Here is a 25,984-nt window from a genome sequence, read left to right on the forward strand (position 1 = left end):
TGCAGAAATTATTTAGGATGGTTTCTAAGACTTCCAGGTGGTTATCTATAACTTGTTTATCCTTTCATCAACAGTCAGCAATGTCATTTTACAGTGGTTAGAAAATATGGCCTGTATCATTTCTGCTTTGAGGGGTTTGTGACCCAATGGCTTCTCATTTTTTAGGATGGCACGTAGGCATCTGAAAATAATATGGCTGCTCCATTTCATGAATACAAAATGCCACCGATGTGTCCATCTTTCTAACTTATAAATGTTTCCAGTTGTGATATCAAAACTTCTACAAATTTAAGTATTTTACACATCTGATCTATGGTTTCTAAACATAGTATATTAAAATCTTCTACTGTGATTACCAGTGCATCAATTTTGCCTTTGATTTTCATAATTTTCTTCTTCCTTTATAAGAAGTTATGATGTATCACATTTATATGAGTAATTTGCTTGCAATAATACTTAACCATATGAGATGCTGTAAAGGTGTAAATCACTATCTTTAAGGTTATTTGCTATCACTCATCATCATTTTGGCCCACTGGTGCCCAGACAATGTTATACTGATTCTTACTGAAAAGTTACTGGGGACAGGAGTCTGGACCTACTCCATTCTCTAAACATAGCAAATGCTATGATCACTGAGAGCCCTTAGATTCAGATCTCATATATTTCAACAGTAATTCCTGTGGCAGCCCACTCTCACACCTATGATCTCTGCTCTGGTTCAGGCAGGTCATTTCTTTCCACTAGTAATCAAGTGAACCAGCCACCAATACATTTGGGCTAAGGACCAAATGCAGAGCTAGGAGCCTCCCACTGTGGATGCAGGAGGATGTGAAGAGACACTAAGGTTTTGCCAGAAAGAGGCTACGGGGCAAGTGTGTGCATCAGTAGATGTCCAACTGTGTCTGTCATTGTTTATCTCAAGCATCAGGAAGATCTGTGAAGAAGACACAGTGTCGTTCAAGATTCAACCAAATAACCAACTACTCTCTAGTTTTAAAGCATAAACACATCCAGTATTGGAAAATGTATGTTTACAAGATTATTGGGATAAATGGGATGAGCAATGCCAATGGCAATCAGGAAATTTGAGGAGTCAACATTGGGGGCTCAACCTTCTGAAATTCCAAAGCTGTGGACTCCTAATGGGAGTTGTCCCCATACTCCTGTGAGAGTTATCTTCCACAGCAGCTGGACAAGTCTGACCCTCACTACCTGGAGTTAGCACAGACCCTACAGGGAAGAGGATCGGTCCCATAAGACGAGTTGCATTGTGACAGTAGTCTCGAATCTCAGGGGCACCCGCACTTATGACGAACTGGCTATAAATTCAGGAGTTCCTATGACACCTTTAGGTTCAAAAATTTGCTAAAATGACTCATGAAACTCAGGAAAGTGCTATACTCAGGATACATATCAGCAAGGATACAGCCAGATGGGAGAGATGCACAGGACAAGGTACAAGTGGCCAGCATGTGGGGAGAAGCAGAGCTTCCATGCCCTCACATGGAATCAGGCACAGCCCTCTCCCACATCAAAGCATATCAGTGTGGTACCAGGAAGCTTCATCTAGCCCTGGGGTCGAGTATTTTTATTGGGGTCTCATCAAATAGGCACAATTGATTAAATCACTGCCTCATCATTAAACTGTCTCCTGCCTCCTCCCCTCCCAAGATGTTGGGGTTGGGGGATCAAAGTTCCAAGCCTCTAGTCACATTCCTGTCTTTCTGGAAACCAGCCCCCATCCTAAGTTATTCAGAGACCTCAGGGGTCACTCATTAGCATCACAAGATGCTTCTGTCAGTTGGGAAATTTCAGGTTTTGAAACTTTGTGCCAGGAACTGAGGACAAGGACATTCACAATACCACAGGCATGAAGCCCCAGGCAGATGCAGAACGCTTAATGCTGTGCGGATACTGAGCCCTTCCTCCCTTCCTCAATTCCTCCTACATTTGAGAGTCACTCTCACTAGTCGGCAGCTATTCTTGGAAAGTTATTTTCCACATCTCCAAATCCACCTGCTCAGAGGCCAAGTCCTCCTCCTTTTAATTTCAAGTCTCACTTACTCACCTGGATGCTGCTTACTCGATGCAGCCAACCATTTCCACCTCTTTCTCGTGAGAAATGCCCAGCATTCTTACTCAGGTCAAGGAAAAACCACATCAGTCTCTCAGGGTCTCAACCTTTGTATCTTTCAATGACAGAAACAAAACCAAATTTAAAAGAAAAAGGAAATATAACCAGTATGAAGTTAGTGGTTTGGGGTAGATATTCTTATCTCTGTATCTCTACTGCCTTGAACAGTTCTTAGCATTGTAGGCTATGTTTTCATACTTTATACATATATATGTATATTACATATATATTGCCTATTATGTTAATGAGGGCTAATAAGGGCTACAGTGGGCCCTAGATAGCTTCAGGATGGGGGCTGGTCACCATAAAGACCTCAGAGGCGGAGGTGGAGCGGGTGGCCGTGCACCGCGAGAGATCCCGATGCGAGTGGTCCGCCAGGGAATGACGCGGGGTCTCACCAGAGGCCGCCAGCAAAGGGTCCTCCTTGGCCGGGGAGGGCGCCTCGCGGAGCTCCTGACCACCACTGGCCAGCGAGAATACTCTGTGACACGTGTCCCTGTGCCCTCGCGCTGGTCACGCGCATGCGCGGCGCCCAGCTGCCCCCTCAGGCCGGGAGAGCGCTCTGTCCGGTGACGCCGGCCATGGCGGCCGGGGAGCGACACCCGCACGGGGCAGAGCCAGTTAGCTCCCAGACAGGGGACGATGGCTGGTCACCCATGCAGGCAGGCGAGGGCTGGCGGCCACCGGGAAAGGCAGGGCGCACACACAGGGAGGGCCGTGAGGCAGGGGCTCAGGCGCGGGCCCCCAGGGAGACAAGCGCGCGGCCCCACCCTACACGGGCGCCTCCTGCCACCTGGCCCCGCCACCCGGGCCATCCATCATCCATCAGTCCTCTCGGCAGGTTGCTCTTCATCTAGCCCGACCCTGGGGCTCACGTCCGGGAAACGCTCCCCAGCGGGTGGCCCAACCTGTACCTACCTGCACTCTGCCATCAGCTAAAACTGGGGAGGAAGGCACGCCTGACTGGCTCCTGGCGGCTGCTGGACTGGGGAGTTGGGACCAGGCGCCCAAGCGCCACCTCCGCCCGCAGTGGGGTCACTGCAGCGCACATAGACATGCAGGGCCCCAGCCTGAGGCCAGCAACCCCCACCCCCCATCCCTCCCTAAGTCGGACAGTACTTAGCCGATGAACAGTAACAACTGAGTTAAATTGACCATTCCCACCCAATACTTTGGCCACCTGATGGGAAGAGCTGACTCATTAGAAAAGTCCCTGTTGCTGGAAAAGATTGAAAGCAAGAGGAGAAGGGGACAACAAAGGATGAGATGGTTGGATGGCATCACCACCTCAATGGACGTGAGGTTGAGCAAGCTCCAGGAGACAGTGAAGGACAGGGAAGCCTGGTGTGCTGCAGTCCATGGGGTTGCAAAGAGTTGGATGCAAATGAGAACTGAACAACAACAACCCATTTTAGTTCACTGATTCCCAAAATGTGGGTGTTTAATCTTGCCATCTCCTGCTTGACCACATCCAATTTACTTTGGTTCAAGGGCCTAAGGGAGTGGGCAAATGGGCGCCCCCAGGGTAGAGCAATTGGAGATTCATTCTCTATTGACCAAAATTCGAAGACAAGAATAGCAGGGCAATTGAGGAGGCTGGACTCTGCAGAGACCACATATTTTTCATTGGGGAAATCAGGAGACCTCTCTGACCACACATGTGCAGAAAAGACTCCTTGAAGGCCAAAGAGGGGTCACATCCAGGTGCCTTTTTGGTAGAATCCATTTTGGCTAAGCAATGCGTACACACACACGGGAAGATACTGAGATATGGATTGTAAACCAGGCAAATCATAATGATTGGCCAAAGGAAAGCTCGAAGAAATACCCCATAAAAGTAATTCAAACTACCACGCAGGCATGACTCAGCAACTCAGGGACTCTCCTGTTGAGTCTGCCCATGTGTCTATCCACATGTACTGTACTCTTTTCCCTCCTAATACTTTACTTGTTTCACTACTTTCTGTCTTTGTGGAAATTCTTTTCTGCAAAGCTGAATGACCAGGGCCCTTGTCACTGACCAGTGGTCTACTGGTTAGGGTCTGGTGCTTTCACTGCCATGACCCAGCCCAGTCTCTGGTTGGGAACCCAGGCCCCACTCCAAGTCGTTGCAGGCTGAGGCCACTTGAGATCATAACTAACACTTCTACAGCATCAGACTTTACTTTCACCGCCAGATACATCACAACTGAGTGTCCTTTTTGTTTTGGCCCAGGTATAGCTCTTCATCCTGTTCATGACGCCAATTGTTTTGCTGTTCACACTGTTTGCCGAACCCAGGGTAGGCAAGGCTCAAGCTAAGAGGCTGGAACGAGACACGAGGAGCTGTAGGAACTGCAGACATGTTTATTCTCTCCTGGCTGGTGCAGCAGCCATAGCATAACCTAACACAACACAACCTCTCTCCTGGCTGACGCAGCAGCTCAACTCTCTCTTGTGGCTGACCCAATGGACATAGCCGTGACATAGTAGTAAATGCTGCTGCTTGTCCAGGTGAAGCTTATATATGCGAACCGCACACAACCCATGACCAAATGAACACCTTGTAAGGCTCATGTGCAGTGCTACAAATGATCTCAGCTGTTCCATAGACATTATTTACAAAACATGGAGTGAGAGAGCCTGAACACGCCATCTTGCCCATTTGCTGTCTCCCACAGCCCAGCTGCTTCATTCTTTCTGGAGCTATTAGTAATTGCCCTCTGCTCTTCCCCAGGAGCATACTGGAGACCTTCTGACCTGGGGGCTCATCTTCCAGTGTCAAATCTTTTTGCCTTTTCATACTATCCGTGGGGTTCTCCAGGCAAGAATATTAGAGTAGGTTGCTGATTCTTTCTCCAGTGGACCCTGTTTTCTTAGAACTCTTCACTATGACCTGCCCATCTTGGGTGGCCCTGCATAGCATGGCTCATAGCTTCATTGAGTTAAGGAAGCCGCTTCCCCACAACAAGGCTGTGATCCATGAAGGGGAAGATCTTATATGTAAGAAGCCCTAAAGATTCCACCAAAAAATCTGTTAGAGCTAATACATGAATTCAGCAAAGTATCAGTATACAAAGTCAACACACAAAAATCATTTGCATTTCTATACAGTAACAATGAACACTCTGAAAAGAAAATAATGGAAACATTCAATTTACAATGGCATCAAAAAGAATAAAACACTTAGGTGTAAACTTTACAAGGGTTTCCCTGGTGGCGCAGCTGGTAAAGTATCTGCCTGCAATGTGGAAGACCTGGGTTCGATCCCTGGGTTGGGAAGATCCCCTGGAGAATGGAAAGGCTGCCTACTCCAGTATTCTGGCCTGGAGAATTTCATGGATTGTATGTATAGTCCATGGAGTCACAAAGAGTCGGACATGACTCAGTGACTTTCACTTTCACTTTCATAAACTTTCCAAAGGAAGTGGAAGACTTGACAATGAAAACGCAAAAATCTGGTTGAAATAAAGAAGACATAAATAAATGGAAACATATTCCATGTTCATCAATTGAAAGATCTAATATTTTTAAAATGTCAATAATACCCAAAGCAATCCACAGATTCGATTGAATCCCTATTAGTATTCTAATGACATTTTTTTTTTTTTTGCAAAAAATAGAAAAACCTATCCTAAAATCCAGTGACATCTTAAGGGAGCCCAATAGGTATAGCAATCTGGAAAAAGAACAAAACTAGAGGATTCACATTTCCTGGTTTCTAAACTTCCTGAGAATCTACAGTAATCTGAACAGTGTAGTACTTGCGTAAAGACAGACACACTAACAGAAAAGACTAGAGATCCCAGAAACAGACTCTTGCATATATAGTCAAATGATTTTTGACAAGGGTGCCAAAACCGTTCAATGGGGAAAAAACAGTCTTTTCAACAATAATGCTGGGAAAACTGGATATCCTCATGGAAAAGAATGAAGTAGGACCCTTAGCTAATACCATAAACAGAAATTAACTCAAAATGGACCTAAGACCTAAGGATAAAATTTGAAACTATTAATCTCTTAGGAGAAAATATTTAGGGTAAAATCTTCTGTCACTGAACTTGGTAATGATTTATTGCATACAGTACAAAAGGTGTAAGCAACAAAAGATGATATAGACAAATTGGACTTTATGAGAAAGCTTAAAGATTTGTGCACCAAATGGCAATATCAACAAAGTAAACTGGCAACTCACAGAAGGAAGAAAATATTTGCAAATCACATATCTAAAGAATTAATAGCCAAAATATATTAAAAATTCCTAAAACTCAACAACAATACAAACCACATGATTCAAACATGGGCAAAAATCTTGCATAGATATTTCTCCAAAGAAGATATTTAAACAGCCAGCAAATTCATGAAAAGGTTCTCAATATTACTGATCACTGCTGCTGCGAAGTCACTTCAGTCGTGTCCAATTCTGTGCGACCCCATAGACGGCAGCCCACCAGGTTCCCCTGTCCCTGGGATTCTCCAGGCAAGAGCACTGGAGTGGGTCGCCATTTCCTCCTCCAATGCATGAAAGTGAAAAGTGAAAGTGAAGTCGCTCAGTCATGTCCGACTCTTCGCGACCCCATGGACTGCAGCCCACCAGACTCTCCATGCATGGGATTTTCCAGGCAAGAGTACTGGAGTGGGGTGCCATTGCCTTCTCCATTGCTGATCACTAGGGAAATGCAAATCAAAGCTATGAGATACCACCTCATACCCTTTAGAATGACTTACTGTCGAAAACAAAAAACACAACCAACAAAAAACAGAAAACAACAGATGTTGATGAGGATGTAAAGAAGCTGAAAAATTCTGTGGTGTTTGAAAGAAGGTAAAATGGTACAGCCAATGTAGAAAATCAAGGGAATTTCCTCAAAAAATTAAAAATGTAATAGCCATATGACCCAGAAATTCTTCTTCTGGATATGTAATCAAAAAGATTGAAAGCAAGGTCTGGAAGAGGTAGTACACCCATGTTCATAGCAGCAATATCCACACTAGCTGCAAGATGGAAGCAACTGAAGTATACATTGATGAATAGATAAGTGAAAAGTGATATGTACATGCAGTGGAATATTATTCAACCTTTAAAAGGAAAGAAATTCTGCAATATGCTATAACATGGATGGATCTTGAGGACATCATGCTAAGTGATTAAGCCAGTTACAGAAGGACAAATAATGTATGACTCCACTTATCTCGCTCAGTCGTGTGCGACTCTTTGCGACCCCATGGACTGTAGCCTACCAGGCTCCTCTGTCCATGGGATTTTCCAGGCAATAGTACTGGAGTGGGCTGCCATTTCCTTCTCCAGAGAGTAGTCACGGGCCTTCCCAAGTGGCTCAGTGCAGGAGATGCGAGTTCAATCCCTGGGTCAGGAAAATACCCCAGAGAAGGAAAGAGCAACCCACTCCAGTATTCCTGCCTGGGAAATCCCATGGATAAAGAAGCCTGGCAGGGTTACAGTCCATGGGGTCACAAAAGAGTCAGACATGACTTAAGTGGCTAAACAACAAAGATTAGTCAAATTCATAGATATAGAAAGTAGAATGGCAGGTGCAGGGACTGAGGAGAGGGCAGACAGGAGTTGGTGTTTAATGGTTATAAACTCTCAGTTTTACGAGATGAAGAGAGTTCTGGGGATGAGTGCTGGTGATGGTTGTAAGCAGTACAAATCTATAACTACTGAACTACACTCTTAAAATACTTAAAATGATTAGTTTTTATTACTACAAAAATAAAGTTGAAGAAAAATTTTCCATCAAGCCACAAAACTACATGGAAGACAATTAAATAATTACTAAGTGAAAAAGTCAATCTGAAAAGTCTATATACCATACCATTCCAACTATATGACATTCTGGATAAGGCAAAACTATGGCGATAGTAAAAAAAAAAAAAAAAATCCTTTCAGCGGTTTGCAGGAGTTAAGAGAGGGAGGGATAATAGGTAGAGCACAGCGGATTTTCCCAGCAGTGGTGCTACTCCACACGACAGGAGAGTGGTATGCGGCTGCTGACGGGCCAGTGCAGGGCCACGCGGGGGGGAGCGCAATGGTGAAGCCTCTCTGGTCACAGCAGAACCCTGCCAGTCCAAGACAGCGCAGGGCCTGTGCCCACCTTGGCTCCCTTCCCGCCTTGCCAGGTGAGCCAGTGAGGGGGTGGGGTGGGGGGAGCAGCTGATGTGGCAACCTAAGGTGTCAGTGCCCAGGAGCCAGGTGGCAGCTCGCACAGCAGGGGGAAGGGAAAGTTAGTGGCTGGGTGGGGGTGGGGAGGTGTCAGTTCACTTTTGGAAATGTTTGGTTTTTAGATGAGGGGTCTTGGGTCCAAGTAAGAGCTAACTGGTGGATGTCCAGTGTGCAGACACCATTCTCTGGAGACCGGGAAAGCAAGGAGGGCTGGATTCGCCAGCCTGTCTCAGTTGCCCGTTCCATGAGACTCGCTGAGAAAAGAGGGCCGTGTCTGCTATCCACCTGCTCCAGCCTGGGCCCCTCACCCCCACACCGCCAGGAACGATGCTGTGGTGGAACAAGCTGGAATCCTGGATACCTGCCCACAGTCATTTCTCTGCAAATTACCTGGGCGTGTGTCCATGTCTGAAGCAACACTGACACAGAAAAAAAACACACCCACCCGTGAGAGTATGGAGCTGCCTGCACACCGCACTGGCTCAGAGCGCTCTAGTTCTAATGCTGCCTTTGCAGGCACATAGCCCAGGACAGCCCTGCCCTCCCCCAAACACCAGGAAGGTGGCAGGGCCCTCACCCTCTCCCCAACACAAAACAATGAAACAGAGGACACCTCATCGGGTGCTGCTTTTTATTGACGTGTGCGTGCATATGCAGGGAGTCCTGAAAGACCGGGAGGCGGGGCCCTGAAGGGCCAGGGGTTCAGCGCAGGTTGTGTTTCTTGTACAGCAGTGCCCGCCTCTTTTCGCGCTCTCGCACAAAGACGCGCAGACCAGTGGTTGGGAAGGTCACCGCCGCGGGCTGGGAGCTGGCTGGGCCCTCCTCCGTCAGCCACGGGCTCTGCAGGCAGCTGGATGCACACGGCCGGACCCTGGAGCACACGGAAGGTCAGCGTTTACAGCGCTCCCACCCGCGACGGGCAGGTCAGCGCACGGGGGGATGGGCCAGGCAGAGCTGGTGGAGCTGCTTACCAGGGGTGCACACACAGTGTGCTTCGGAGGAAGGCCACAGCGCCCCCAGACAGCCCGGCATAGCAGCGGCTCAGCTGGATGAGCCCCTTGCGCAGGCCCTTCTGCGTGTCTCGCGTTCCCTCACCGCTCACCGGGTACTCAGCGCTCAACCTGTGTGCGTGGTGGTCACGTGACTGACGTTACCCTCAATGGACGGGAGTCACAGAGACCTGGGGTCACCATCAACAGACTCCAGGCCTGCCCGCCCACCCCGCAGAGCACGCGTGGAGACTCACATGATGAAGGCTGTAACGCCTATGGCCCAGATGTCAGTCTGCGCGACAGCGCCCTGGCCCTCCAGGAGCTCCGGAGCTGGGGACGGCACAGGTAGGGGTCACAGGCTGTTTGTGGTGGAGGGGGCAGGGGGACAGGCACACCCCTCCCCCAGATCAGGCCGGGTGTCTGCGCCCTGCGCACCCATGGTCTCCATGTAGTCCTTGAATCTCTCTGAGGGCAGGACCCTCTCCTGGGCCAAACTCTGGGCATTTCCGAAGTCGATGACCTTGAGCAGGTTATACTCTGTGACAATCATGTTCTCCGACCTGAGGTCTAGATGCAGGATACCCTGGGCATGCAGGTACTGGGTGGCGCTTAGTATCTGCCACAGATAGTCCTTCACCTCTGATTCCGAGTAGGAGGCCCTGGGGGCAGAGGGCCAGTTAGGGGGCACATGGGGAGGGGCACCCAGGCTCTGTCCACAGCCAGCCCCAGGGCAATCAGGAAGCACCAGCCTTCCCTGTGGGCTTAGGAAGGAGGTCCCAGATCTACTGAGCGACTCTGGTGGGCTGACGGGCGGAGGCGGGGCAAGGAGGTGGGTGAGGAGGCAGACCACAGTGCTCCAGCCAGGTCCTGAGCCTGGAATCCAGGCCAGGGCGGCCCTCACCTCTCGGCCAGACAGGGGAGAAGCTCAGGCCCGGAGCACAGCTCCAAGATGAGGACCAGGTGCCTGGGGCTGAGGTAGGCAGCCTGCAGCTGTGCCAGGTGTGGATGGCGCAGGCCCTTGAGGGCCTCGTACTCCCGCAGCACAGCAGCCCTGTCCGCGGCGTGGTAGGGCACGATCTTGGCAGCCAGCACGCGCCCACTGGCCTTCTCCTGGCACTGCCGCACCACGCTGAAGCGGCCCCTGGGGAGGAGCGCAGGCCAGGCTGGTGGCTCAGGCCAGACCCCGCCCTCCCTCCCAGTCTGGAGAAGCAAGCCCAGCAGGGAGGTCGGGGAGAGGGTGGCAGACGCTGAGGCGATGTGGACGCAAGTGATCAGAGGGGCGAAAGCATGGGGCTGGGGTGAGAGCACGAAGAGCCAGCAGGGTGGAGGAGGCCCCGCCGCCTGCCCTCCCGGAGGCCCTGCACCTTCTCATCTGCGTCTGGAAGGCGAAGGTCTGCATGCTGGGCAGGGGCTGGGCCGGCCCCGCGGCACCACTCTCCTCTTCAGAGGCTGTAGGAAGAGGGCAACCCTGCACCGCCATCTCCCCCAACCTCTTCTCCCATCACCCCTTCCCAACCTGACAGGAAGGCCCTCTTTGAACCCCCAACACTCTGCCCTCTCATTCCTCAGGCCATTGTGGGTGGGGGGCCTAGTGGGCAGAACGAACCACCCCAAGTGAATGTGTGACCGGTGGAGGTGGCAAGCGCATTCCACAGAGGCCTGCCCAGGGGCTCACCCAGGCGGCTGGGCCCTCCCAGGAGGACCTGCTCCGAGGGGCTGCTGTAGGGGCCCATGCCCGCCTTGCTGACGCAGGCCGTCCGGAAGGTGTACGCCCCACCCCGAGAAAGCTTTCCCGTGAGGTAGCAGCAGTCAAAGACATCCGAGGCCAGCGTGCTCCAGCTGCCGCCTGGGCCACACGGGAGCAAGTGAGAGGCAGCCCAGCCACGGCCGCCCACTCCGTCAGGGTGGAGAGGCCCGACAGGGGCAGAGAGCGGCCAGGCGCGTCCCCAGCCCCCTGCCCCCACCCACAGCGACTCTGGGACCCCCCAGGAGGGGCGGGATTGGGAGCGGCCCCACACCTGCCCCAGGAGGGGCGGGATCGGGAGCGGCCCCACACCTCCCCCAGGAGGGGCGGGGTCAGGAGCGGCCCCATACCTTCCAGGCTGCACTGCACAATGTACGTCACAGGGCCGTATGACTCCACAGGCTTCCAGACCAGCAGCACCCCGTCCGCATGCACCTCCCCGATGTCCGGCCGTGGCGAGGAAGAAGGGCGCTCTGCGGGGCCCACAGTCAGCAGTCCGGGGTGGGCCTGCAGGAGCTCTCCATGGAAGCTCTGAGCCCCAGCCAGCCTGCCTCATCCTCCTCACCCTACTGTCAGGCCCCTGAGCCCACCCGCCCCTGGTCCAGCTCACTCAGGGTCCTTTCCAAGGCTGACTAGTAGGAAGAGCCCAGTGCCTCTCCTATGAGGGGCCTCAGGAGGTGTCTGCCCTGTCCAACCCCACCAGGCTCCCCTCCCACTGGTGCCCACCCAGGAGCCCCATGGAAAGGCCCCTGCTTACAGCCCCCCACCAACCCTAGGCTCTAGTCAGGGGGGGCCTCTGCTTTGCCGGACTGTGGTGCAGGGCAGGTGGGGGCTGGGGATCAGGTCAGAGGTCTGAGAGCTAGGCTCGCAGCCTCTGCTTTGGGTCTCCCAGAAACACACCCAGGCGCTGTGTTCTGAGGGCATGGTTGGACTGTAACAGAAATACAAAAAGGGAAGCCGCCGCCTCCTGCACTACTGGAGAGACAAGGAGTTACCGTGGGAATGCAGGGAGGAGAGCCCCCAAAGAGGGGTCAGGGAGGGGGCCTGGCCAGCTGTGTCGCCCTGCTCCCACGTCCCCTCCCAATGCCTCCCGGCCCTGGTAGGGCCAGGCTGTGGCTGCCTGGGTGCTGAGCCTCACGTTCCCTGGGCCCTTCACGGCCGACCCACCTGCCTTCCGGAGGATGGCCGTAGTGGCCGCCGTCCCCAGCGCATTGCTCACACTGCACATGTACACACCGAGGTCCTCAGCAGTCACCACCAGGATGGTCAAAAGCTGGAAGTTCTTGAGCGTAGAGGAGATGAGGAGGCGGCTGCTGCTCTCAAGAAGAGCCCCATCTGCAGCAGCAGAGAGTGAGCCTCAAGATAAGCTCCCAGCAGGTGCCCTGCCTAGTGGTCACGCCCAGGGCCCACACCCTCTTTGAGCCTCCCTTTCCATCTATACAGTGAGAGTAATGCCCGGAAGGAGTACCCTGCCTCCCTGGCCCTCAGCCTCAGGAGAGCTCTTTACCTTTACTCCAGGTGGCCTGTGCCGCTGGCTGGGCCACCACCTGGCAGGCCAGAGTCACAGACTGGCCCAGGACCACCGTCTCATCCGAGAGCTCCCTTAGGAACGACGGTGCTGGGGAACGGAGGTGAGGTGAGCCTTCAGAGGTGGCCTTAGGCCTGAGAGCAAGGCCTGACCCCCACTGCAGGGATACAGGAGATGAGCCCCATCCCCACCCGGCTCATCTCCAACACCAGCGCCTACTCCAGGAAGGCTTCCAGGACTGCCGGCTCCAGACTCTGGGGGCGCCAGAGTCCCCCCCGTGTGCACTTGAGCCCCTGTGGATGTGAGCTTCCCCTCGCCACCCTGCACTGGTCTTGACAGGGTTCCCCTTCCCCACAGTCAGGTCCCTTGAGCTGCACTGGGGGGCCTCGCCTCTGGGCAGTATACCCACCTCGGTCCTTGCTCTTCAGGCGGAAGGAAGCAAGGCCTGCCTTCTTCCGGGGAGGACTCTCCTTCTCCAGACCTGCAGTAAGGAAGTGGCCACGTGAGGAAGGTCATACTCTGGGGGCCTGGCTCCTCTGGCAGCACGAGGGGAAGGCTCTGGGGATCCCCATGTGGCAGAAAAGCCCAGTCCTAGGGGACTTATTGGCGATGAGCCCTACCCCATGTGTCAGCCACTGCGGGCAGCTAGGCCAGCAGCTCAGGGCTCTGGGATCAGGATCAGGGAGGGCCGGGCCGGTTCCTATCTCCGTGGGGGTGTAACTGCAGCTGCATTACTGCTGGGCTTCAGATGCACATGGGGAGGGACTGGAGGCCGCAAAGGTGACCTCAGAAACAAGCCAATGTGTCCCGGGAGGTGTGGGCAGCACCGGATCAGGGGAAGGAGCACAGGATGGGGGGCTTCCTGCATCACCCAGGCAAGCTCCGGAGCTATCTTTTTGGCCAAGGAGCCCCACAGTGCAGAGCGGGAAACAGGGATGTGCCCAGTTCCAGGGTAGGGTAGGGGTAGTAACCTTCAGGCCTGCCCCTCAGGAGGCGGGAGATGTGGGCTACCGAGGCCTTCACCCTCTGGCGTAGCCCCAGCTCTGTGGGCTCCTCCAGAAGTGAGCGCCTTCCAGGGAAGTGGAAGAGACTGCCCGAAGGGGGTGACCACTTGCGCTTCCTGCCGCCGGCAGCTTTCCCGAGCAGGGCCTCCATGTCCTCTGGCTCCTCTGTGATCTCCAGGCTGGCTGGCCAGGGCCACGCAGCCTCTGGGAGCTCAGCCAGCTCCTCCCCAGCCTCAGACTCAGGGGAGGATGGACGTTCTGGCTCCACCGGCTTAGGGATCTTCCTAAAGATCATGAACTCAAATGGGAGATACTTGATGTCATACAGATCAGACAGATTGAGGTAGGCAGGATCCACCTCTGAGATGTCCAGGGACACGGTGTCTGCTGCTTCTGGGTCCCTGGACAGGTCCTGGATCTGTATGAGCGACACCTGAGAGCCCCCAGTGAAGTCTTCCCACGAGCTCAGCTCCTGGGAGGCCCTCGGGAGGGTTCCATCGCCCTCGGGTGCAGGCGCTGTGCTGGCCTGGGGCAGTGGGCTCTCGGTACCTGCCTCGTCCTGCTCCTCCGAGGACTGAGAGACGGCCCAGGTCATCTTGGCCCACATGGGGCCCTGCCCCAGCATGCCACCGGCGTCCCCCCCAAAGGCAAAGGTGCCGTAGCCCGCCACTCCTGCGTAGCCCCCACGGCACCCCAGGGAGAACTTCCGTGTGGTCGCCTGCTCCTGAGGCCGCTGTAGGCTGGGTGAAGACGGGGACAGGTCCTCTGTCTCCTGGACCAGGCCTTCAGTATCCAGGGAGGGGCTAGGCTCCGTGCCCATCTGGGAGGCTGGCTCTGGGGGTCTGGGTGATCCAGGCCTCTTGGTGAGAGGGACGGCCTTCAGCCCGCTCTGAGAGTCTACCTGGGGGCTTGCTTGGGCAGGGGGCAGACAGGCCTGTGGCTTTCCTGGGAAGGAAGGGCTGGGGGATGACGAGAGGGCCTCTGTGCAGGGCCCTGAAGGGAAGGAGCCAGAAGGTTGTGGTGCCAATGCCGCAGGGGGGGCTCTATCCTGGGGGGCCGGGACCCACTGGGGCTGAGAGAAAGGGGCAGCCTGCCCTCCACAGCGGTCCTGGGACGACTCCTGTGGCTGAATGGAGCACCCATCACTACTGGCGGAGGGCCGTGTCAGCCCCCGCGGGGTCCCCTCTGGATGCTCCTTCTCCCTGGCACGTGCACCCCCTCCAGGCGTGCCCTCTCCTTGGGCATCCTGAGGACTCAGGGGAGCCGGAGCGGGACACTGCCCCTTGCTGCAGGCCTTGGTGGAGGAACTGGCAGTGTTCGGTGGGTCACGGTCCAGGGAGCGGCTGGAGACAGAAGCCTCCTGGGTGCTTGCTCTGGGCATCTGCACGGCCGTCTCCAAAGAGGCTGCTGTGGCCTGCCGGGCAGCCTGCTCCTCCATGGCAGCCGCCTCCTCCAGTGCCCGGTGCTCCAGCAGCGGCTCTCGGAGTCCCGGCAGGACGCCCGAGAAGTAGCCACCCTTGAGAAGGTGCCGCCGGCGGGCGGGGTGCCGCCTGCCCCCTGGGGACGGGCCCCCGAGCTCCGGGCCTTCGCCCACCTGCTGGTAGAACAGGCTTCGGATGACGCTCTGCCGGGGTACACAGCCCAGGGCTGCTGCTGGCTCCTCGCCCTGCAGCGATGCAGGCAGAGCCGAGGCTGCGGCAGGTGGACAGGCCTCGGCCTCCTCAGGCAGGCTGGCCGAAGGCCTCAGGAAGCCCCGGGGGTGCAGCAGCGGGGAGTGGGTCACCGGGGAGGATGGCAACGACTTGGCCCGGGCAAACGGGGCCAACTCGTTGTCGGAGGAGGAGGAGCTGCTGGAGGAGGCGCTGGCGTCGCCACGCAGGTGCCGGGCAATCCCGAGGGATGGGCTGTCGGGCGGGCCCTGGAGCAGCTCTGGGATGGAACGCATCACCAGGATGGACTTGTAGCTCATCAGGGAGCGCTGGGGGCATGGAGGACAGGGGGCCGTCAGCAGGGGACCTGCTGCCTTCCCAGGCCAGAGGGGATCTCAGGAAATGGTGGGCCTTAAAACACATGGTCCCCAGGGCTCTGTCATCTTGTCCCCACCTTGGCAGAGATGTTGCATGTTGCCCCGCCTCACCCCTCTGGCTCAGGGAGCAAAGACTTGAAATGAAGGGTGCCCGGCCCCACTCCCTTGCGCTGCAGACCCCAGAAGGGACACAGAGCCAGCCCTCTGGGCCTCATTTCCCTCCCTGGCCTCCGGCCACTTCTGCACCCAGCCCCTCACCCCTCCACGAGGCGGCGCAGCCCACCTGCCAGCGACTGCGAGCCAGGAGGAACTTCAGCTGCTTGGTGTTGATGAAGTGGGCCTCCTCCGCAGGCACAGACTTCTGGGGGCGCCCAGGTGAGAGAGCCAGTTGGGGGTGGGGGGAGCCCCTGGGGCACCCTGCAGCCCAGGCAGGTCCCCACTCCTCTTGGCCTCACTTTCCCTCCCTGTGAGCCAGGCCAGCCCACGTTCAGCCTACTCACCCGGAACCAGGGGTGGGCGAGGCACTTGGCAGCATTGGGCCGAGCCCTGGGCGGGGGGAGGAAGGTCCAGGTCAGGCCAAGAGGTCAGCTGGTCACTGAGGCAGGCGCGGGACCTCAGATGTGTGTACTTACCCCACGGCCTTCTGCAGAGCAGCCTTGATAAAGTCCTGGGCATCCTCACTGAGGTGGGTGGCCATGGGGCCACTCCAGGACACCCGCCCTTCCAGGACATTCAGAAGGGTTGCTCGGTCACTCTCTCCAGCAAATGGGGATGAACAGGTCAGGCTGGAAGCAGAGACATGGCTAGCCTTCAGCTGTGACCTGAATTTCTGGGCCCGTGGGAGGCAGGTTGCCAGGACAGGGGTCTCATGGGGATGTAGTGACTGGGGGCCCCCAGCCCTGACTGGAGACGCCTCCTGACACCTCTCTTTCAGCCCTGAGAATCCCAGCATGTGTCTCAGATTTGCCCAGAGATCCACATCCAGGCCTGGAGTGGGTGTCTGGTCTTAGGCTGGGGTGAGGATCCAGGCTTGGCCTGGGATAAGGGATCAAGCGCCATCTTGAGTGGGCACCTGGACTTAGCCTGAGACGGCGATCAGGGGTCCACCTGCAGAGTGAATCCAGGCTCAGTCGACACCACTAATGCCCTCGGGGCAGCAACAGCTGGGACCCTTTAGGGGGAGAGCTCCGCGCTCTGCCCCATGACCTAGCAGAGGTCCTCTGTGACAGGGTGTGAGTGAGCAGCACTTGGCAGAAACCCCGTATCAGAACTGGCTGACGGCATGTTCCCAACATAGCTGCCCCCTGGGTCTTGCGTCTCTGAGCTAAGGAGCAGTCAGCGGTTCAACAGCTTCCCATTGGCCTGCTGAGGAGGGGTCTGGGCTGGCTTTGGAAGAGAGAGCTGACAGGAGCAGGGGTCTGCTCACCTGAGGTAGGTGATGACCCCCATGGCCCTGCAGAACAAAATCACAGCTGTGAGTCTCTCCAGACCTGGTCCGATGAGAAGGAGGAGGCAGAGGGCAGGCGGGCCCACGCCCCCACCCCCCCGCCGACCCCTACCTTCACCTACCCCACCCCCACCCCTACCCTCACCCACCTCCACCCACCCACTCACCAGATGTCGGAAGCCTCGTTCACAGGGGTCTGTTCGATGATCTCGGGGGCCACAAACTCAGGGGAGCCGTACTTGCTGTACTGTGGCTCTCCCGGGGTGATTTTTTGGGCAAAGCCAAAATCACAGATTTTAATGTCTTCCCGAGCAGGATGCACCATCAGGATGTTGGGGGGCTGTTAGGCAGAGTCGGGAGTGGCTGAGCACACCCTGAGGAAGGAACCCCCAGGGCTCCCAGGCCTGGGGGGGACACTCAGGGGTCTCTGAGGGGCTGCCCCCGCAGGAGGTGAGGCCAGCATGAGGCTATAGGCAGCCCCGGGAGCAGGTTTCAGCGCCCTTGGGGATAGCTTCTGCTCCATCAGAGCTGCCCCCCACCTGAAGGTGAAGGGGCTGCTGTAAGGCAGTGAGCTCCCTGTCCCCAGAGATGAGGAAGTCCTCAGAGGGAACTGGAAGTGTTGGGCCTTCTCCCCCTCAGCCCTAGGCCCCAGGCTTCCAGCAGCTCCTCCCTGGGCTCGGGACAGCAGGGAGCCGCGTACCTTTATGTCCAGGTGAAGGATGCCTTGACTGTGCAGATACTGCAGCCCCTCCACCAGCTGCTGGATGTAGACCTTGACCTGCGGCAGAGCTGGTGCTCAGCCAGCCTCCAGCACCCCTCTCCTCACCTCCCTGCCTGCTCCCACCAACAGGACCTCCACGTTCCTCCAGATCTGAGCCTGGGGGTTGGGGGGCTACTGCAGGACAGGTTCCATGCAAAGCCCCAGGGAGCCCTGTAGCTTGGAGATTCCTCTGGGCCCCCAGGTGGATGGGTTTGGGTGTGTGGAGCAGCTTGAGCAAAGCGGGAGGGGGCTGGGGAAGCAGCAAGGGCTGGGTGGCTCGGTCAGTGCGGTCGGGGGTGGAGAAGCAGGGAGCCCCGGCCACGGGAGGGCTTTGACAGTCACAGGAGCTGCAGCAGCCGGTGAGGGTCTCTGAGGGGGAGTGCTCTGTTGGGAAGCTCGTCTGAGGGACAGGAGGCCTGGCCAGGCCCATGCGCCGCCCTGCAGCTGGGTGGGCAGCCGGGCAGCAGTCACCTCGGCCTCAGTCACCACACTCTTCTTGAACAGGCGGTCCAGCAGCTCTTCCGACGAACACCTGGGAGTCCGTCAAGGAAAGCTCTAGGCTCTGGAACCCTCACAGCCTCGTGCCACCTGGGGGGAGTCTTATCTCCAGGTGGGGGTGGGGGCTATGCTGGGGAGGCTGGTGCTTGCAGTTGAGAAGGATGGGAGGGACAAAGCCCCCCAAGTAGAGGGACGGAGGACAGTTGGAGGCAGCAGAGTGGGAGTGGCACGCCACCACCACCCCCCCCCAACTCCTGCAGGGGATGCTGATGGGGGAGGTGGGGGTGTGGTGAGCATACAGGACCCTCAGCTGGGCCAGGAGCAGCGAATGGGTGGGGTGGGGCGTGTGCCACTCCCTGGAGCGTGCCTTGGCATGCAAAGACGCATCAGTGCCTGGGGCATGCCGAAGTCAGGTAAGAAGCCCAAGTTTCCTGCTGGAGGCCAATGCGGGGAGCAGGAGGAGACAGACTTCTGGATGAAGCCCTGCCTAAATTCCTTACCCAGGGGACTGGGAGCTGGGAGCTATGTGCAGTGGCAGTACGTGCGGGGGGGTGTGGAGGGCCCGGGGTCGTGCAGATAGTCCGGAAGCATCGCAATGCCAGGGGCACGGGCTGCCCCCATCAGGCAGTTGGGCCTGGGACCACCAGCACCAGACTCCACCCAGCCCTGCAGACCACTGTCTGCCGGGGGCACTCCCCCCCACCTCCTGCCCCACCACCTGGCACCCTCAGAGTGAGGTGGGATACAGCTCCAGGATGAGGATCAGGGTCTTCCGCGTCTCAAACTGGTCCAGCAGCGCAGTGACCAGCGGGTGGCTCAGGCCTGCTAGGATGTCCCGCTCCCGATAAGCCTGGGCACGCGTCCTGCTCCGCAGTGGGATGAACTTGGCAGCGCAGGCCATCTGGTTGCCCTTGTGCTGCACCCTCTTCACGAAGCCAAACACACCCCTGGGGGGAGGGGACAGTGCGCTGGGGGCTCTGCGGGCAGAAGCTTGGGGGCGGGCCCCTGGGGGACAGAAGGTTGGGGTCGGGGTTCCTGGAGGACACAAGCTTGAGGGCGGGCCCCCTGGGGTACAGAAGCTTGGGGGCAGGGCCCCTGGGGGGGGCAGAGCTTGGGGGCGGGGCCCCTGGGGGGGGGGGCAGAGCTTGGGGGCGGGGCCCCTGGGGGGCAGAGCTTGGGGGCGGGGTTCCGGGAGGAGGCGGTTTCTTGAGAGGAGAGGTGCCAGGAGAGCAGGGGCTGTGGGAGTGGGCACTGGAGGAGGCCAAGTTGGCAAGGGCAGCGGGTACTCTGTGCATGGGGGTTTGCAGGAGGCAGGGGCTCCAGAGGGTGAGGGCTGGGGAGGCAGGTCTTCGGTGGGGGCAGGGCTCTGGGTTGAGGGAGTTCAGCGAGCTCTAAGGCGGGGATGGTAGGGGTGCAATGGGCGGGAGGGCTGGGGGCTCCTGGTCGGAAACTCGCACATAGGAGGCTGAGGCTGAGGGTCTTAGGAGGTGGGGCTCCAGCGGAGGAGGCTCCTGGGGCTGGGATGGGGGCGGTACCTTCCAATTTCCTCCAGGACCTCATAAAAGGAGTGCAGTTTCCTCCTAGAGCTGTGCTCACTGTCCCGTGTAGCCAGAGAAGGGGAAGCTGTAAGAATGAGTAAAGATGATCACCCAGTGCCTCTGTCCCCCAACTTCACAGTGTCTGCTGGAGCAGCTTCCCGTGCCTGAACCTGTGAGAGCTCAGGGGACCCCCACACCGGCGTGGAAGCGGTCCCCCACTCACCCCCGTGGATCAGCAGCTCTGCCTTGCACAGCACCTGGCCGCCAGGGTTGTGGGCCAGGCAGGTGTAGACGCCCGCGTCGTGCTGGGTCACGTCCCTAAGCACCAGGGAGTAGGTGGTCCCTTCCTGCTGCTGGCTGAGCCGGGGGTCAGCTCCCAGCTGGGTGCCGTCCTGGAGACACGGGAGCGCGGGGAGGCCATCAGTACACCCTGGGGGACCCCAGCGCCACGGCCCAGCCTGACCTTCGGTGAGCCCCGTGCCCAGGCCAGCGGGGGCGCCACACACTGCCCCTCCCGCAGGCAGGCCCTCACCCAGGCCTGCCCCTACCTTGTACCAGATCACTGTGGGCTGTGGGTTGCCCTCGATGACAGCCTGGAACTGTGCTGTACCGCCGCTCTGGGCCTGCACGTCCTCGATGGTGACCTGCATGGACGGGGGGCCTGGGGTGGGGGAAGGAGCTGGTGGGCAGGAGCCAGGCTGTGTCCGCCACAGCCTACTCTGCGCTGAAATCTTCTCATGCCTGGCCTCCATCCACAGACACCCAGACCTGGGTGGACTGGCAGCAACCCCAGGTGTGTCTTGCTGCCTGAGCTGGGCAGGAAGGCCCTGAGACATACTCCAGGGTGAAAGAGCCCAGCTGCCTCCAAGGGAAGGGACCCCCACCCCTGATGGTCCAGAAATGCATCCCCTGTCTTTGCTGCTTCAGCCTCAGCTCCCTGTGGGCAGGCCACAAGAACATGCCAACTCTGCGTGGGGTAAAGGGCCCTGACGTCCCGGTCACTGCTGCCTTCTGAGGGCACGCAGGGAGAGAGGCAGCCGGGGCCCTGGCCACAGTAAGGCTGGGGTGTGCCAGGTGGCTGTGCCAGCCCTGCCATGGAAATCCCTCCTTAGCCCGGGGCATGGAAGGCAGTGTGACCTGCCAGGCCCCCACCTACTTGCAGCAGGCGTGTCGCTGGTCTGGTACACATATGTCCTGTGTGTGGTCTCTGTGAACACGTGGCTGTGGACGTCCCAGAGCTCACCTGCTCCTGGCCAGGCAGCGCCCTCCATCCTGGGGCATGGAGTGGAATTAGCTGTCTGCCCCACCCTTCCACTCTTGGCGCGTGGGAGGCCGCGATTGGGTTCTTGCCCCCGCCTACTCAGGGGGCTGCAGCAGGCTCTTTGGGAGGGGACATACAGCCCGTGGCCCCAGTCCTAGGTGAAGAAGGGAGCTTCCCCGCTTTCCTTGCCCCAGGTGGCCTCCCCTTGCCCTGGGCTTAAGGGTGAGCCTGGTAAGGAGAGTGCAGGCTGCTGTGATCCCACCCCTTGCTCTCCTTCTCCCACGCCCCAGCCTGCCCCCAGGATGTCCCCTCACCCCCCAGCCAGCTTGGGAGGTTACCGGATGGGCACCGTGCGTTCTAGGACCTCAGTGCGTGCCTGAGCTGTCTGCTCGAGGCCCTCGTGGGAGACAGGCTGAGGCGCCTTCGGAGGCTCGCCTGGTGGGAGGCAAGGGGCCTGGTGAGATGGAGCCCGGGACAGGGCTGGGGACAACTCCCCAGGACAGGCCGCTGCATCAGCCTCCGAGGCCCAGCAGACAGGAGCACAGACAGAGCAGGGGCTCCAAGAGCACAGGGTCCTTGAGCACAGATTCAGCACTCCAATCGCGTGTGGGCACCTCACCCCCAGACTGGGGCTAGGGCCCCGCAGCACACCCCCAGGGTCTGGTCCACTCAGGCACGGCTCACTTCTGCCCCTTCCTGTCCTCCTTTTCCTCCACTTCTTCCCCTCTTCCCCTCCTCCTGGTCCCCCTCCTCCTCCTCGCCCCCCATCCCTCTCCCTGCTCTTCCCTAGTCTCTGCCCTTCCCCCCCGCTCCCCTCCCCATTCCCACACCCTTCCTCTCCTCTCTCCCTTCCTCCCCACCTCCCCAGGAGCACTCCAAGCTGTCGGCAGAGGGCTGACCACAGGAGGCCACCTGCCAAGAGTGGGAAGGACCTCCCGGAGCCCATCCAGGCATCTAGTTCCACAGGCTGAGCGGGGGGCAGGCCTTGTCTAGGACCCCCGACATGTAGAGCCAACAGAATGTTAGGGGTCTCAGGCTCTGCCAGTTCACCCCTGTGGGATGGGCACCCAAAGTAACCAAAGTGGGGTCAGAAAGGAGGGGCGGTTATGGGTGGGGACAGGGGTCCCAGAAGCAGGGGTACTTTGCCTTCAACCTGCTGCCAGGCCTCACTGGATGCGGCCCCAGCCTCCATAGATGGGGGCTCCGGGCTGGCCTCCTGGAGTGCAGGTGGCCCCCCAGGGCTGGGGCTGGGGCTGCTGTGATCCCCTGTGGAAGGTCCTGGAGCCTCAGGGCATGTCTGTGTCCTCTGGATGGACGTGCTTTCCTGCCCTGGGGCAGCTGGGGCTGGGACGGCAGCATCTGTAGGAGAGGCAGGTCGACGCACAGGAGTGAGGGGGCGGGGCCCGGGAGGGGGACACTGCCCAGATGAGGCACCCTGCCCACCCTCCCGCTCCAGCCACCGGCTGGGTTCAGGGGAGGGGGACACTGCCCAGATGAGGCACCCTGCCCACCCTCCCGCTCCAGCCACCGGCTGGGTTCAGGGGAGGGGAACACTGCCCAGATGAGGCCACCCTGCCCACCCTCCCGCTCCAGCCACCGGCTGGGTTCAGGGGAGGGGGACACTGCCTAGATGAGGCCACCCTTCCCACCCCTCCCGCTCCAGCCACCCGCTGGGTTCAGGGGAGGGGGACACTGCCCAGATGAGGCCACCCTGCCCACCCTCCTGCTCCAGCCACCGGCTGGGTTCAGGGGAGGGGGACACTGCCCAGATGAGGCCACCCTTCCCACCCCTCCCCGCTCCAGCCACCCACTGGGTTCAGGAAGCGCCAAAGGTGGAGGCCCCTGAGAGAAGAAGGGGTCTGTGCCAGAGACGGCACTCCAGCAAGTGCTGGACTGGTCCACCCCCAGGGTGTCTCCCAGATGCCCTCATGAGAACGTCAGTTCCCACGGGGACAGCAGGGCCTGGACACCCAGCGTCCACTTTGGGTGGCCCCTCAGTCTCAGTCCCATCCCGCCATCCTGGGGCTTGCCTTGCTCTGTAGCCCACTCTGGATTTGAGGGTACTGGGTCACCCAGGCTCAGGTGGGTCCAGCCCCACGTTCTAGGAAAGCTAAGCACAGCCTGATGCCAGATCAGGAGCCGAGAGACCCTCACAGGGTGGGCTGCCCTCCTGCCTCCCAGGGAAGACCCCATTCCCCACCCAGCCCGACACAGACCACCACACTCTCACCTGGTCCCTGCCCAGCCCCTGACACAACTCCCCAAGGGAACCTTCGACTCTCCAGGCCCTTGGCTTCCTGCCCTCAGCCCCCAATTCAGTTCCTCCTCCACCTGACTGCCAGTCCCCCTGTGGCTGTTCTGGGACGCCCACCGCTCCATTTCCAAAAAGGCCCCCTCTGTGGAGCTCACTCCCGTGCTCCAGAGCCTCCCTCCTGGTGATCTGCTGTATTCTTGGGCCCCCCAGGCTGAAGAGACCACTGGGCAGGCTGCTGTCTGTCTGCAGTCTGTGGCACTGGGGCGACCATCCCGCGCTGCCCCCACTCCAAGGAGGTCGTCAGGACCCCGACCCATCATGCCCCCATGGCTGTCCTGACAAAGGACCCAGGCTCACAGGATGCAGGATGACCTGCTTGACCCCCAGCAGACTGGAGGCAATTGCTACGGACACCGCAGCCACACTATGACAGCCCCTGAGCCCATGTGTAAGCAAGCTGGACAGGCAAACGATCATGCCTCCGCCCAGGATCCGTAGGACTGGCCAGCACCCACAGGTTGATGCTGGGTGCCCACCCAGGCTGCCAATGGAAAGGGCCTGGGCTGTCCATTGTTGGTCTCCAGGGACAGGAGGGTCCCTCCCTCCTGAGACGCCGGAACCACCAGGTGGAGAAGCAAAAATGAGAAAAGCAGAGGCAGTGCAAGGAACCGGTTTATTAGCATCATCAGGGTTGATGGATGGGACTGCTTCCCATGCACAGACCCTGGTCCACCCTGCTGAGAAGTCCTAGGAGGGCCTGTAGAGCTGGGCCCCACACAGGCCTCCTGGAGGCCAAGAAAGGTGTTCAGGGCTAAGATGTGGTTTTGGGGGGGAGCCCCTGCTGAGCAGGAGGCTGGGACCCCCAGCCTGGGTGACAGCCAGGGCTGGGCCAGGCCTGGACACTGGGATGGGGGCCTAAGCTGGCACACACAAGGCCCGTGTGGCCCCTGCCTGGTGAACAGAGCAGGAAGGATGCCCAAGCGCCTTCCCTGTGTCTGCAGCTCCAAGCCCGGAGTGGCAGCCTGCAAGTCAATCCGCCCCACACTCTCAGAGCAGCTTGAGGAGCCTCTGAGATCACGGATGCATGCACCATCCTCAGCTGACGACCAAGTCCTGTGAGGTAGGAATCGCCTGGTTTGGAAGGGGAGGGCAGGCTGGAGTTCTGAGCTGGTGGACAGGCAGGGGAGGTCAGAGCACCCATGTCCGAGGCATGCCAGCTTTGGGACTCTCTCCTGATTGATAACCCAAGGTGGCTGTATGGTGAGTTGATGCTGGTGCCGGGTGGGGTCCAAACGCCGCTTTCCTCTTCCCGCTGCCCCGTGCAAGCATGGCAGCTTCGTCAGGGGGTCCCAGGTCCAAGAGTCTCTCATCTCAGCCCCAGCCACCCCGTCCCTGAGGGTCTTGGCCTCAGCCCTGGGAGGGGCTGGGGTCCATGTCCCTGTCTGGGCGAATGTGGAGGGTGACAGTCTCCCCCACAGTCCCAAAGCTGACCGTCTGGGTTGAAACCTCGGTTTTGAAGCTGCTCTGGCCGCTGTCCGCAGAGCGCTGAACCTGAGTGCAGAAGGAAGGCTTCTGGGTCGCGGCGCCTTCGGCCCGGGCCTCCCGAAAGCAGAAGGAGACGCCCGTGGGGCCCCGGCCCTGTGGCCCCGATGGAAACGCCTCCTGGGGCCTGTGCACACGGCCGAAGCAGCCAGGGGGGGCCCGGGAGTCTGGGGGGCGCCCCACGTTCAGCAGGACGGGCTGGCCCACAGTGGGCTCGCCGATCTCTCTCTGCAGCACCGAGATCTCGCAGGGTGGGTCATCAGCGGCACTCGGCCTGGGGCCACTGCAGCCAAAGGTCTCCCCTTCCCGGGGCACGTAATCCTCCAGGTCGGCCAGGGTGAGGGCACGACCGTGGTGTGTGAGGATCTTGGGGTCACGGCCCTGCAGACCATCAGCACCCAGCGGCTCCTCCACCTCGTAGGCTTCTCTCTCCCCCTCCTCCAGCGGGGCTCCCTCTTCAGCACCCCAGGGAGGGGACGGCTCAGGGCTCTCTGGCCCAGTTTCCACGCAGACGATTAGGGGCTCTTCAACGGTGACCGTGGCCGGGGGCTCCTGGGTCAGCAGCTTGTTGTTGGAGTTGTTTGTATTGGGGTCTCTTCCAGACACCCTTCCAGGCAGCGTGAAGCGAAGCTGCTCAGAGCTGCCAGGCGTCTCTCTGGCCAGAGACGCACCCTTTGAGCCGGTCTTCTTCACCCGGACCTCAATGGTCTCCTCAACCTCCACCCATTTGGGCGGGGGCCTAGTGCCCCCCGGCGGGCCTGCCGTGTGGGTCTCAGGCTCCGTCACGAACAGAGTGGGCACGGCGGGCCGCCAGCCTGGCTCCGCCTCAGGCCTGGAGGGTCTGCTGGCCTCTGGCGAGGGTGGCAGCTCAGGGGCCAGCAGGCCTGGCCTGGGCAGGCTGGCGGGGTGACCGTAGCGGGAGGGAGACTTGCTGGGGGACTGGCGTCGGCCACGGGGGCTCTTCACCACAGTGGTAATGGTCTCCTCTCTGTGGGGAGAGGGCCGAGAGGAGATGGGCACGGAGCCCCACAGCCTCACCCGGCGCCCTTGCCGTCAGCACATACGCGGGCCAGCAAGGGAGATCAGGTTAGTG

At 58.6% G+C, this 25,984-nt stretch overlaps 1 protein-coding gene across 27 annotated transcripts in view; it reads right to left on the reverse strand.

The window, feature by feature from the left end:
* Window positions 1–8,892: 8,892 nt before the first annotated feature.
* OBSCN (obscurin, cytoskeletal calmodulin and titin-interacting RhoGEF) overlaps window positions 8,893–25,984 on the reverse strand; it is a 238,535-nt gene continuing 221,443 nt past the window's right edge. For 20 of the 27 annotated variants that reach the window (XM_055539482.1, XM_055539385.1, XM_055539530.1 and 17 more), the window contains 26 exons: window positions 22,242–22,454; window positions 21,434–21,530; window positions 20,991–21,106; window positions 20,383–20,495; window positions 20,058–20,226; window positions 19,832–19,919; window positions 19,043–19,243; window positions 18,270–18,330; window positions 17,739–17,816; window positions 17,206–17,378; window positions 17,018–17,044; window positions 16,224–16,376; window positions 16,092–16,137; window positions 15,875–15,952; window positions 13,533–15,543; window positions 12,971–13,042; window positions 12,541–12,651; window positions 12,201–12,368; window positions 11,384–11,506; window positions 10,965–11,135; window positions 10,654–10,738; window positions 10,191–10,430; window positions 9,725–9,948; window positions 9,544–9,619; window positions 9,269–9,418; window positions 8,895–9,168 (listed from right to left, as the gene is read on the reverse strand). In XM_055539482.1, the coding sequence (XP_055395457.1) occupies window positions 9,000–9,168; window positions 9,269–9,418; window positions 9,544–9,619; window positions 9,725–9,948; window positions 10,191–10,430; window positions 10,654–10,738; window positions 10,965–11,135; window positions 11,384–11,506; window positions 12,201–12,368; window positions 12,541–12,651; window positions 12,971–13,042; window positions 13,533–15,543; window positions 15,875–15,952; window positions 16,092–16,137; window positions 16,224–16,376; window positions 17,018–17,044; window positions 17,206–17,378; window positions 17,739–17,816; window positions 18,270–18,330; window positions 19,043–19,243; window positions 19,832–19,919; window positions 20,058–20,226; window positions 20,383–20,495; window positions 20,991–21,106; window positions 21,434–21,530; window positions 22,242–22,454 (5,213 nt within the window). In that variant the 3' untranslated portion in view covers window positions 8,895–8,999. Of the gene's footprint in view, window positions 9,169–9,268; window positions 9,419–9,543; window positions 9,620–9,724; window positions 9,949–10,190; window positions 10,431–10,653; window positions 10,739–10,964; window positions 11,136–11,383; window positions 11,507–12,200; window positions 12,369–12,540; window positions 12,652–12,970; window positions 13,043–13,532; window positions 15,544–15,874; window positions 15,953–16,091; window positions 16,138–16,223; window positions 16,377–17,017; window positions 17,045–17,205; window positions 17,379–17,738; window positions 17,817–18,269; window positions 18,331–19,042; window positions 19,244–19,831; window positions 19,920–20,057; window positions 20,227–20,382; window positions 20,496–20,990; window positions 21,107–21,433; window positions 21,531–22,241; window positions 22,455–24,003; window positions 25,880–25,984 lie in introns of those variants that run through there. The other 7 variants (XM_055539536.1, XM_055539504.1, XM_055539514.1 and 4 more) reach the window with 4 other exon arrangements.

Source organism: Bubalus kerabau, chromosome 1 (genome assembly GCF_029407905.1).
Source record: "Bubalus kerabau isolate K-KA32 ecotype Philippines breed swamp buffalo chromosome 1, PCC_UOA_SB_1v2, whole genome shotgun sequence".
Lineage (NCBI taxonomy): Eukaryota > Metazoa > Chordata > Mammalia > Artiodactyla > Bovidae > Bubalus > Bubalus kerabau.